This window comes from Taeniopygia guttata, chromosome 15 (genome assembly GCF_048771995.1).
Source record: "Taeniopygia guttata chromosome 15, bTaeGut7.mat, whole genome shotgun sequence".
NCBI lineage: Eukaryota > Metazoa > Chordata > Aves > Passeriformes > Estrildidae > Taeniopygia > Taeniopygia guttata.
Genome location: NC_133040.1, coordinates 5559049 through 5571821, shown reverse-complemented (window position 1 = coordinate 5571821; position 12773 = coordinate 5559049). Strand labels below are relative to the sequence as shown.

At 38.6% G+C, this 12773-nt stretch overlaps 1 protein-coding gene across 2 annotated transcripts in view; it reads right to left on the bottom strand.

Moving 5' to 3' along the window:
- The window catches only part of PI4KA (phosphatidylinositol 4-kinase alpha), a 54421-nt gene that overhangs the window by 40764 nt on the left and 884 nt on the right, over window positions 1-12773 (bottom strand). Inside the window, exons 2-14 of one of the 2 annotated variants that reach the window (XM_002195771.7) lie at window positions 11227-11343; window positions 10005-10098; window positions 9256-9344; window positions 8710-8782; window positions 8127-8386; window positions 7399-7468; window positions 5312-5460; window positions 4674-4739; window positions 3582-3678; window positions 3005-3196; window positions 2158-2258; window positions 1291-1420; window positions 430-562 (exon numbers count right to left, since the gene is read on the bottom strand). In XM_002195771.7, the coding sequence (XP_002195807.6) occupies window positions 430-562; window positions 1291-1420; window positions 2158-2258; window positions 3005-3196; window positions 3582-3678; window positions 4674-4739; window positions 5312-5460; window positions 7399-7468; window positions 8127-8386; window positions 8710-8782; window positions 9256-9344; window positions 10005-10098; window positions 11227-11343 (1571 nt within the window). The remainder of the gene's footprint in view (window positions 1-429; window positions 563-1290; window positions 1421-2157; window positions 2259-3004; window positions 3197-3581; window positions 3679-4673; window positions 4740-5311; window positions 5461-7398; window positions 7469-8126; window positions 8387-8709; window positions 8783-9255; window positions 9345-10004; window positions 10099-11226; window positions 11344-12773) is intronic. The other variant, XM_012578097.5, reaches the window with a different exon arrangement.

The following is a 12773-nucleotide window of genomic DNA, read 5'->3' as shown; positions in this document are numbered from 1 at the left end:
CTTGTCTCTAGTCACCAACTATGTCTTCCCTCTAGCTCTCTGCAGCTATCTAAAAGGGAAGAATAATCACTGCCCACACAAGTGTGTGACAATCCTTCCATTACATGAGGCTCAGTCAATGTGACAACCTAAGCTAAAAACAAAAAAACCCTACTGAATATCTACACAAACACCTACCTACTGAAAATGGTGACTAGCAGACATGGAAAGCAAAACAGTAAGACTGAATTATTATTTTACAGTTAGGACATAAACAGAACCAAGAGATGCCTGAAGGAAAATGAAGTCATGACCAAACAAGGCACAAAGACTTCATGGCAGCACAGAGCAGAACCTTCTAAATGGGCACTTCTGCCAGGGAAACAGCACATTTCAGCATGATGCCAGGGAAACAGCACATGTTTCAGCATGGTGCCAGCCCCCTCTTACCTGCAGATGTTGTCTATGGCAATGTCACGCAGCTGCTCATACATGGATGGCTGACCTTTCTTGCCAGGCATTACATTCACAGTGGACTCTGAATGCTCGTTGGTTACACTAATCTTAATGTCATTCCCACCTACTAAGAACACAGGAGTACAGAAATCAACACACTTGATGAGCTATACAAGCCATTATTGCATTTGACTATTCCCACATTATTATTCCTAAATTTAGCCACTTACTACTTTACTGTTTTGCTCTAGCATTACTGATTTTGCATCACCAAGCAATTTGAATAGAACATTTTTCTTCTGGAAATCATAACTCAATATTAAAATCTAAAAACAACAACAAAAACCTGCCAAATGCCAAGAGAGTCATGCGGCTGGAGCAGAGGATGTGCAAGGGGAGGGTGAGGAACGTGACCTCGTTCACTCTGGAGAAGCAGCAGCTTTGGACAGAGCCAGTGGCTGCCTCCCAAGCTGCAAAGTAGGCTACAGGGCAGACAAGCAGCCTTTGTAAGAGAATTAGACACAACAGCCTCAACTCGAAACAAGGGAGGTTCCAAGTGGGTATGTGATTTTTTTCCCTCACTATGAGGATAATTATGCACTGGCTCTGGCTGCAGAGTCTCACTCAAGACAGAAGTGCTCAGTGTCAGAAGACACACAGCAGTTCTGCTGCTCACCCTTAGATACACTTCTACCAGAATTTCATTTGTTTCCCTCCTCCCCATCTCCAAAAAAAATTACACACTTCCATCTCCATTTCCACCTATAGCTGCATCACCACAAAATACCAAAAAGTATGAAAAAGACACAAAAGTTGGAAAACAATCATTCTGGAGCATAGGCTTTTTTCTTTTACCTGTGTGATACTGGCTGTGATATTTGTAAAGTTTCACAAGCACTGGGGAAGGTATCACAAGAAAGTCTCTCAATGATGGATTGACAGAATGAACCACAACAGGGAACCTCTCACACAGACGACCCAGACCCTAAAAAGGGAAAGAAAAAAACAAAAACCAAAACATAGCTTTAGAATAAAACAGTGCTATTTTTATTTCAGCTGCAAGCTTGCAACTTCAGCTCAATACAAACAAACAGAAAACAATATAAATCCTACATGGTTTGAGAGATTCAATTTTTAGCATAAGATTTAGACATTTTAAGCCTCTAACTGTTTTAGGTTATTCTAGAGTGTGTCATACACCACTCAAGGCTTGCTGCTCTCTTCCTGGGTGTTTTCACAGGAGTTACATGAAGTGAACTGCACTCTCCAAAAATAATGTACAAGTTCAAATATTTAGAGGAAGCTGATAACTTACAGCTTATGTGGTGGAAAACACCACATTTGTAAGACTGAATAAGTGCCCAATAAGAAGACAAAAATTAGAACGACCAAGGCTTAGTCTAAAACCTCAATGGCCTGCCAGTCCCAATATTTTAATTAATTATATAATAGACTAAGAAGGTAAGTAGTTCAGAAATTAAATTCTGGTTAAAACCCCTGCCATGAATACTATTCTTCAAGAAGTAGCTAACCTAAGAAAATTCTAAAAGCAGTTCCTAATTTTCATACCAGATCTCTGAAATCCAAATATAGAACACAGTGATGGAAAGTAATAAAAAGTGCAGATAAAATGTTCTAGTAACCTGTAAAACTCCCCAAATTCTCATTCACTGATACAGTGAGTAATTTCAGTAATTAATGACAAATCCTCTAAAGACAGACCTGCAAACAGCAAATTAGCAGTGGCAAGTGAGCAATTATGACTTTGCTTGAGGATTTTGACTGCAGCTTCTCTGATAACTTGATGCACAGGTTTTCTGCACCTTAAATAAAAAAATCCAACAGAAAAATTATTTCAAATTTGTTATTAGGCCACACAAAACCCAATGCTTAATGGAATTTCTAAAATAATGGAGTGAATTTATAAATTTCAATCTTGTAGTGTAAGATTTAGTGCTGCTTCTGCAAAAGCAGTTTTAGAAACTTAGCACCTGCACCAAACAGCTCTGTAAAACACTGTGACTGAAAGAATTACAGTACTTAAAGCTGATTTTGAGCATACTTCATATAAAACAGAAATTAAATATTGCAATGTTCAAAGGAAAAAAATCCTCCACATATTCAGCAGACATAAGATTTACGCAAGAAGAAACAAAATAGAGGAAAAGTAAGAAAGAGCTTCCCAGTCCTGCTAGCAATGAAGAAAAAACATTTTCTATAAAAGAACTGAGATATTTCTCAGTTAAGACATTATATTAAGACATAAAGAGCAATAAATAAAACAGAAACTAGAAAATAAATAGCTGCATGCATTTATAGCAGCATTTATAGCATCCCCCGGAGATAAGTAATAGGAAGTTTCTGTTTCCATTTCTATAAAGAGATGTCTAACTAACCAGCCAACTAATCTGACAATCTTTTGATGGAAGTTTTACCCTTGTATTCTAAAAGTAAAAAATTATTCCACTGAAATTTAATATTTCTCTGAGCACCATCTACTCTGTACGGATTACTACAACTTAGAACATAACAAACAGACACTGCAGAGATCAAGGAGTATTTTTTTTACTTTGTTCATCTTTCACAGCCCACACCATGAGATCCACACAGGCAGCATTGGCCTGACAACGCAGTTTTAAAGGGCTCAGTTCGTTGTGCAGTCGATCCACATCATGGAGGATTTTCTGAACTTCTGACTGGCTGCTATTGAATTGCTCCAGCACAAAATCATGGACTTCCTTCACAAACGAGTTGGGAAGATCTAAAGAAAGAAAAGGAAACAACATTATACTGGAAGGATGGAAGTCAGGGTATCAAAATGACAGCATATATAAAAGTCATTGCTGCATTATAAATTATATTATTTAATCAAGTTTATCTCCTGTCTAAAAAATAAATATCATTAAAAAATCCACCAGTGAACAGATTATTCAAATGTCATCTATTATTCCTCTTAATGGTGGCCAAAATATTTTTTTCTACTTTCATGGCACTTTAATATGGAAACATTTCAAAATACGAATTTAATACCGTAAGTAGAGTTCCTAGGAAATGCAAACCCAATATTCAAACACTCAATACAAAGCAGATGATGCTTGTGATCCTAAACATAATGAAGGATAAATAAAAATAAATAAATATTATACCTTTCATATAGTATAGTGTGTCTCTCAGCATTTTAAACTGAGCAAGGTAAAGAGGGTCACTGAAGGTTTTGTAATAGAGATCTGTATTAGAACCCGTCTGAAAGACAAAAGAAGCAATCTGTCAGATTCAAAAGGAAGTATTTTCCATTAATACAAATAAGTAAATCTCACTCCACCTCCACAAAGTAAACAAGCATATAAAACAGGTACAAGAAGTAACCTCACAGCTTTTCCCACTCTACTTTTAATAAAAGGACAGCCATTCAATGCATTAAACAAAATTCAGTCACTGTTTGATCTGAAGAGCACATCTGTTTCTCTAACAATGGGGCTAAAAACAAAAAAGAAAAAAAAAGGGGAGACTCAAATCTCTCACTTTACTGAGATGGCAAAAAGAGAGGCTGAAGTTTTCTCTACTCATGCCTCCATTTCGAACATGGCAGTGCTCAACGGGAGGCTGAGAACAAAGCAGAGTCATTTCTGCACACATTTTAGCACACACCCCTTTCACCACAGCTTTATGCCCTGAGGAAATGAGGCAAACTCCATAAAATAGGGTGGAGGCTGTGACAGAACTGCACCCAGGGGAGGGGAGAAGAAGAAACAAATTTTTGTTCTGAAATGAGGATTCGCAGACCTAAAGAACCAAGTCTGCCACCTCTGAGAGCCCATAAGCTGCAACACTGACACTCATAGAAATGGCACCTAAAACAGCAGCAGTGGTTTCCAAGCCACAAACTGAAAACAACCAATGCATTTCATATATGTGAAAAAAAACGTCACTGCAACATGCAAGAAAGACCTTAGTCTACAGTAAACCAGTTTTGGGCAACCGATGCTGTAATGTATTAGGACAACAGAGCTAATGTAGGAATATAACTATTTCCTCCTATGTTATTGAAAAATATCACCCCCCTTCACCATTTTTACACAGTCCAAGGCTAGATTTAAACCACTGAAAGAACTGTTCAAAAAAGAAAAATAGTGTCATTTTGCAAAGAGAAGGCATACCTTACATAAGTACTCATTTTGCAAGTAATAAGGCAAAAAATGAAGCATTAAAGTTATTAAAGGAGGAGGGTAAAACCATACCTCTGCAACTTCAGCTAAAACTGCATCTAAGGTCTTCAGAAGAGAATCCTCAACTATCTGCTTCACCTATGGAGGGAAAAAAAACCAAACTAAAACAGGATATTTCTTGTTAATGACTCTAGATAGGAGCAGAATATAATTTAATGTTGTTTATGCACAGGAAACACAAGTCACTTCACTATGAAGCCTCAGGTGAAAATAAGGCTGCAACAAGAACATTTGAGCCTCTCTGCTGTTCCAGAGTAGCTGATGCCAGAAGCAGACAGGGCCTGCAGCTTCTGTCACTTGTGTGAATTCCCAGCAAATCCTTCAGGAAGTCTCACTCTCACAGCAAAACCCATTCTTCTATTTCAGCAACTAGCAGTATGCAGGTTACACCAGAACAAGTGGTCTGCCAGACTCAAGCAGGAAGCAATTGACATAAATGTACTTAATTTTCCAGATTCTGCATGGTTATTATGAGAGCTTTTCATTGAAGCATGACATTAAATGTGATAAAAATAAAATTACACAAACTTGAGAGACAAAGGTTGTCATTTTACTTGCAATTCTAAAAGCTTAAACTTAAATTGCATCTATTTCCAGCAAATATCTGGAACACAGTGTCACTGCAATCTTGATAAAGAGCCATCACATACCATGTTCAACAGCTGCCAGAGCATTTCCAGCGGGATGTTAAACTCTTTATTGTTAATGCCATTGAAGAGAGGAGAAACCGAAAAGCTGGAACTGATTGTGGAGAAGTAATAATCAGGATCCAGTGCACTCCCATCAGGAAGATATGAACCTGATCAGAAAAAAATGACGGAAATACAAGTCACAAACAATAGACTAACTGTCTTTAATAGAAGCATTTAGCCACTACAAAATAATTCTTTCTAACACAGTCTTTAACTTTCCAGAGGTGCATTTCAGCTCATCTACTAGTGATTTAAGACAAAAGACTATGATACAATTGTCATTAGGAGTTTACTATCACAACAGAGAATTAATTACAGTAACTTGTGTCCATGTCAGAGATACTTCTGACAAACCTTTCCACACTACTGATGCACATCTACCTGAAAACATTTGTAAATGCCCCTTAAATCAGAAGCACAGAGATGCAAAGAATAGGTTAAGTCAAAACCATCCTGTAAGGCTTTCCCCTGTATTAGATTAAAAGAACACATGGCACAGTGTTCATTTTAGAACAGGCACCAATTCACCAGATCAATTTGAAAGCAAAGAGAATCAAATTATTTTTCAGATTCAAGTACTCTATTAAAGCAAACAACTTGCTCAGCAAACTGCTCTTGGCTCTGTTTCCTCTTGAGAAATTGCATCTCATGCCTTTCTGAAGTACTCAGCTGGCTGTGCTAGAGTAATATTCTTGTGATTAACAGGCTTTCAAGTAAGACTATTTATTTACACCAAAAAAAATGTCTTCAGTTGTTTTTTTTTTTTAAGCTGTTAGCCTTGGCCAGAATAAAACCAAGGTCACTTCTCATCTTCTTCAGAATGCAAGACCTTCACAAATTATATCAACAGAAGTAATACAAGGACTGACCGGAGGTGAAATATTTAGTAGAAGTTAGTACTCAAAATAAAATCCTGACTGGAATAATCATAACTCTACCAAAGAGACAATTAAAATAATCCAAAAGATTTTACAAAGTTGTCCATCTACAGACTTAAGATTATTTCTGTTCTACCACAATAATATCTCTCTAACCTACAACCTATGGGTTTTGTTTATTGTTTTAATTCAAACCATGAAGACCACAACATTGAAGAATACATTGATTCAACACAGTAGACAGAAGATAAACAGCTCTGCTGCTACTTGGCAATTTAAGAATTACCCTGTAATCCCATTATATGACTAAGGAAGAGATGCCTCTAGAAATAGCAACATGAAGAAAAAATAAAAGCAATGTGGAAAAAATTAATTTAAGCCAAGGCTTGAGAGAAGAGAATGGCCCAGAAAGAGAGAAAGCCCAAACTGTTAAACACCTGAAAGGGCCAGACAAAACCAGAGACACCAAAACAGCATAGATGCAGAGCTAGTCCTCCACATGATTCACGAAGGAGAGATTATTTTTAAGCCTTCCTTTGATTTAGAACTCACAGATGGAGCTCCACCACAGCTCAGTAGTTCAGTGTTTGCATGTTAATTCATGAAACTTTCTCATGTTTTGGCCTTTTATGATACAGTAACTAATGCACATTAGTGAACACTCCACTTCAGTGTCTCCTTCAGTATTTCTTGCTTCTGAAAATTACTGGGTCTTCCATAATGACCCACATCATGCTCACTCCAAATGGAGCAGCTGTTTTGGATTTATACAATGTGCCACAAGCCTCAAAATTCCAGACGCTAGATCAAGAATGTAGCTGTCTTCTGAAGCACAATATTAACTCTTGTTCCTCAGAGTTACTCAGCCTAATCTCCTGAAATCTTTCTGGCCTAGTTGAATTAAGCTCTTCAGCACTAGGCACTGCCTAGCAGGAAGGGAATCAAGAAACAAGTGAAAAACAACTGAGCCTGGAAATTACCGCTGTTAATAATTACTTCCTACATGCTTTAAACCACAATTTTTTAAAAAATCCTAGCCACCATGTGCCACTGAATTCCTGTAAGAATTTTAAAGGCAGAGGAAGGAGTCAAAAGGTTATTTATTTCAAATTTTCTATAAATAGCAGCAAAACCCCAAATAACAGACTGTTCCTTAAGGTAATCTACCTTCAAAGTAATGAACTGCAGCAGATCCTCCAGGAGAGCTGGGAGCTGGAAGTCCACGTTCAGGACTAACCTGAAACATTGCACAAAAGCTGTATTTTAGAAAATATTTATACAATATTTAAAAACCTGTCAGGGAATAGATTGTACCATTAAAAATGAAACACAGCTTCAAGCAAAACTAACAGGAACTACATATTGCTGGGTCTAACAGCTCAATTCCAGGCAAAAATGGGAAGTTAAAATTGCCAGTTCAGTGCTTTTGACTAAAGGGAAGAGATCACAATGATGACTCCTCTACTGTGTGGAACTATTCCAGTAACAATCTGTAGTTTCAAACCACCATCTGAATCCAGTCTTCCCCCAAGACAATGAACAGATCATGAAACCAGAAAGAGCTCCTGTATCCTCTCATGAAAGCTTCAGCCATGAAGTGCAGCTTCCCAATTTTACAGATATACATTACAATGCCTTTTAATGATAATAACACAAGGAATGGGATTTGCCAAATGCTCCACGTAAAGACTTACTAGCACAGTTGATACTTTAACTGTAATTCAGAAACTAGAAAACTATTTTGAAACTCAGTTGAGGAACCACAACAAAGACATTTGTATCTGCACAAACAATGTGTTAATAGACTCTCTGCATATCCAAGCTTAAGTCTTAACTCCACTGAGACCACAAAATCATCTCAGTGCTGACTCCAACACAGAGCAAGTTATACAAACCTGGGTGATGCTGCACACACTGCCAGCCTTTCTCTTCAGTGTTCCTTCCTGGCAAACAGTGAGCAGAGAACTGGGAAGAATTGATCTGAAGTCGTTAAAGGATCGACGGCGAATTCCTTCAAGCTCTTCTGGAACTCTCAGGGAATGTGGGGGAATTTTAGGAAAAAGCTTTGAAAGGAGAGCCTCCTCTGAATTGCTATAGCGACCAAAGGCTCGAGAAATTCCTATCAGGCAGGGCACTGCATACTTGCATAAATATTCTGGAAAAGAAAAACACAAGTAATAGCAATTAACAGTAACTTAGAACTTCCTCTTCATGGTTTTGCTACCACTTCATTAAACTGTTTCAACCTAAACTGCTTTACAACAACTGATTTGTACAAGCAGAGGAAAAAACCATGAAAGCATCACAAATTACTACAATTCTGCTTCCGTATTTTCCAGTCAACAACAAACAGAGAAGTGCTAAGGGAAGCTGAAAGACAAAACTCACTTTTCATGCTTGATCCTGATAACCAGCAAACAAACACAAGAGAAGTTCAGAGGACAGGAGTTACAAATACAGTAACAATTTTATCACTACCTTTATCATGCATTTGTGGTGTCTGGCACATTCCCAACAGGAACTGCATTACTTGTAGGACTGCATCCAAAATCTAAAGTAATCAAGACAGACATACAAAAATATCTTTTGGTAAAGAGATATCATTATCTTACACCAGATCATTATAATAACTGAAACTTGTAAACATTAACATAAGCACCTCTGTGAAGATTTCTTAATGTTGTGGGACTAAAAGATTATATTGCACTCACTCAGGTTACATATCTTCTGTAAAGTCTGCAGTGAGCTGCAAGTACTACACAATGAAACTGCAGCACTCCCAGCCTCAGTATCAAAACTGGAATTTTAAAACTCTGGCTCAGCAACTGACACCCAAAAGTAACTGCAGACCTATGAATATCCTCTAGGTACTTGACTATTAAGACAAGCAATTAATGCATCAGTGCACATGCCAAAGCAATCAGCCCCTTGCTGACAGGGAGCAGCTGTGCTCTTCTCCAGACATTTGTCAGGACTGCAGCATTGGAGAACTGGGTAATACAAGAGCACAAACTTGAACTCCACCTCCTCTCGGAAAGATGCATCCCTGTAAGCCACGTCAGATAACAACGTCACCAAGCAGAAGCTGAAGTTTTCTGCCACTGGAAGCAAACCTGCAAAGTAATGGAGAGAAAATCAGCCACTTAAGACTTGATAGAGAGAACCAACATAGAAAGAGCAAACTGTAACAAAGCAACAAGACACAAGTGACTCCCATGTCATAAAGTTCTGAGGCAGATTGTACACAAAAGTAGTATTACATACAAAATTCAGAAGCACTCTAACCATCATAATTTCAGCATAAATGTTTAAAGAAAAATCAGAATTAAAAACCTTCCCAGGCTTTCAACTTATTAGAAATAAACCCTAATTAGATAATACTGTATAAAAGTATTCTTACACTAAGGGAGCAAAAAATGAAGTGATTTAAACAGCAACTAAGCATCAAAGCTAAAAGTAGAGCAACAAATCTCATGTTCCACTCTTCTACTCTAGCTACTACACAATCTTCTGCAGTTTAATAACAAAATATATTGAACACAGAACTATTTGGAAAGTGCAATTCATCAAAAGCAGTAAAGCAGGAAAACAGGGACCTATTCAACTTCCTCTGGCTTCTAAAGAAAATCAATATTAAAGGCTGCCAAGCCAGGAGCTAAGTAAGAACACAGCAGGACTTCTCCCCTCCCCTTGAACCCCGTCCTGAACAACCTTTGCTATTTCTATCTCCTGGCTGGCATTCCATGACGGACATCGAAAAGTCCAAACATCACCTCTGCCTTTCCGTGCATTGCTTTCTTCTATCCACTGGACTTTGGGAAGGCCCTTCATGAGTCGCAGAAGGTAAGGAACCACATTGTCCTTGTGCTAAAGAAGAAAATATTCTATTTAAAAAGGAGAAAAAAAGCTGAACTATATAATCTCAAGATACTTTAGAGATATGGTAAAATGACATTAGCATACACAGAACTTGCTTCTAGTGATTACTCCACAGGCTTCTTAACTATTGCAAAACTGATTTCAAAACAAGCAAATGAAAGTAATCCAATTCAATGCCTTAAATCCAAGCCTTTCACTCCAGACAACAGTTCATTCTCTCTAAAAGCTGGAGAAGAAAGTTCCAGAACAGTACCTAACCTCAAATGCTTTATTAATTGACAGCAAGCTCCCAAAACAAATTTAAGACAGCTAGAAATTCAGAGTGCCAGTACCAATTCAGTACATATGATGCATCCCAGGGCCTTACACAAGCCACTTAACACATCTAAGTAACACTTCAGCTCCCTCACCTGCAAATCAAAGCACAGTACAGCTGCCTTATGAAAAAAACCCCCAAACAAACACAAAAATAAAAAGAACAAGGTCAATAATATCCATGCAAGCTGTACCATAGCACATGGGTACTAAATAGGAGGCAATTCAGGCCTGATGCAAACCTTAGTAATATGAAAGAATTTAAAGTAAGGCCTAACAGCACTGGACCTGAGGCTCTGTCCATGCTTCCCCTCCTCTCCACAGAACAATACCAGGCCCAGCAAAGGGAAGAGAACCAGCTTGTGCTGGCCCTGCTGGCAGACACAGAAGGGATGCTTGTGTACAATGCAGCCTGTGTACCCTGTCTGTTTATCCTGGCATGAAAGGGCCTATTGCAAACCTGGCCTTCGGGAGGGCATCGGAGCATCCCTGTCAGTCAGAAGCATGTGGGGAGGAAAATGCAATGACACACTTAGAGTAAATCCTGCTGAATACTCTTTCCCTTCTCTGCTTAAGCCACAATGACCAGAAAACACAGCAGCAGTTTGGCTGTGGCAGTGCCATGGCTACTGCCCATCACACTTATCAGTATTTCCTTGCTCCCCTGACAGCACCCATTCCTTATCTCTGATCTTTTTATCTACTTTTACAAAGAGCAAACACCAACTTTTCATTCATTGATCAACTCAAATTAGTCCAAGATCTTTGAAGGTAAATAGGTAGCCTAAGGAGGGAAAATACCTGAAGATCAGATTCAACTAGGAAGATTCCTAAAGCAATAACAGCATCCCTGCGACGTTCATCCAACTGGAAAATCCCATGGAAATCCATTGGACACATACAGAGCAGCTTTTGTACCTGAAAAACAGCAGAGGGAATGAACAGTGGAACAAGATTGGAAACCAATTTGAAGCTTGTTTGAAGTGCACAGTGGTCTCTCCACCTTCTGGAATACATTTGGCAACATTACCCTCCTTCTGTCATCCATCTCACTGAGAACATCCAAGGGCAAGGAAAGACTGAGGAATGACAGAAACCAGAAAAAGGCAGAAAAATCTCAAGTAGATGTCAAATGTTTTTACTACAACATAAGTCAATCTAAAGGTATTCTTCAACACTTGATCAAAGTGCTGAAGTATGATAAAGCCTTAGTTCCACTACTTCACTTTTAGGTGTGCAGGAAATGTGCAGCAGACACTTTTATTATATTTACTCAATTCCTGTAAACAAAAAACAGGTGGATGGAGCTTTGATTACCTCTGTATCAATGCCTCCTACATATACAGCACTGAAAAATTACCTGTTACCAACTTCCAACCTAAGTATGACTCCTGTTCAAATCCTTTCAACATAACAGATTAAGTATACAGAGTTAATATTTTCTCACTATTCACCTATTACTTTATTCCATACTTAACAAACACACATTTAAAGACTACATCAAATCTCCCAAATACTTTCTTCTTCTGTGGAATTGTTAACGAATGGGAAATGCAACAAGGACATTTTCTTTTTATATATTTCCTTGATGTTAATAAATACTATCTAGAAAGGGCCTTCTTTATAAATAACTATGTTTGACTCACCTGTGTTTGAATGTGAAGTCACTTCCTATTTAGATAACTCTCTGAACACCCCCCCTTGACATTTCTAAAGCAAGAAACAACCTCCCTAGAGGATTAGAAAAATTGACTGGATGTTCAGTGAAATTCTAGGTTCTGGTCCTTCAACTGCCAGATCTCCTAATTTCAAGATCTGTAGTACAAAACAGATAATCCTCTTGCTCAGTATAAACTACAGCAGAGGAAATATGAACTTTGGAAGATGACTGCTGATACATGTGTTCCACATCAGGTTACATTTACAATAACATGAGTGAGCAACTCTGGCTATATATGAGCTGCTACTATCATTGAACTGCTGTATTCTGCCAAACTGGGGGAAAAAAAATTAAACACCTGTATATTTGTGAACCAACAGCGGGGCACAGGAAAATTATCCACCGCTGGCAGCAACACCAGCGGAACATTTCCAAACAAAAGATAAGAAAAGAAGGCTGCAACAGCTGGCTGAAAACAAGCAGTATAGTTTTCATCACCACAGAGCGGTGCTTTTTTCAGCTGTGTAGTCACGATTACTGCCTGATGCAACTGGGACATGCTGTAAATGGGTGCCCAGCCCCAGCACGCCAGGCTGTCCATCCCTGCTGCGGGGGGAGCGGGGCAGCCCCTCGGGGGCACTGCCCACACGGATCCCCGTGGCTCCCCTTCGGCAGGGCTTCATCTCAC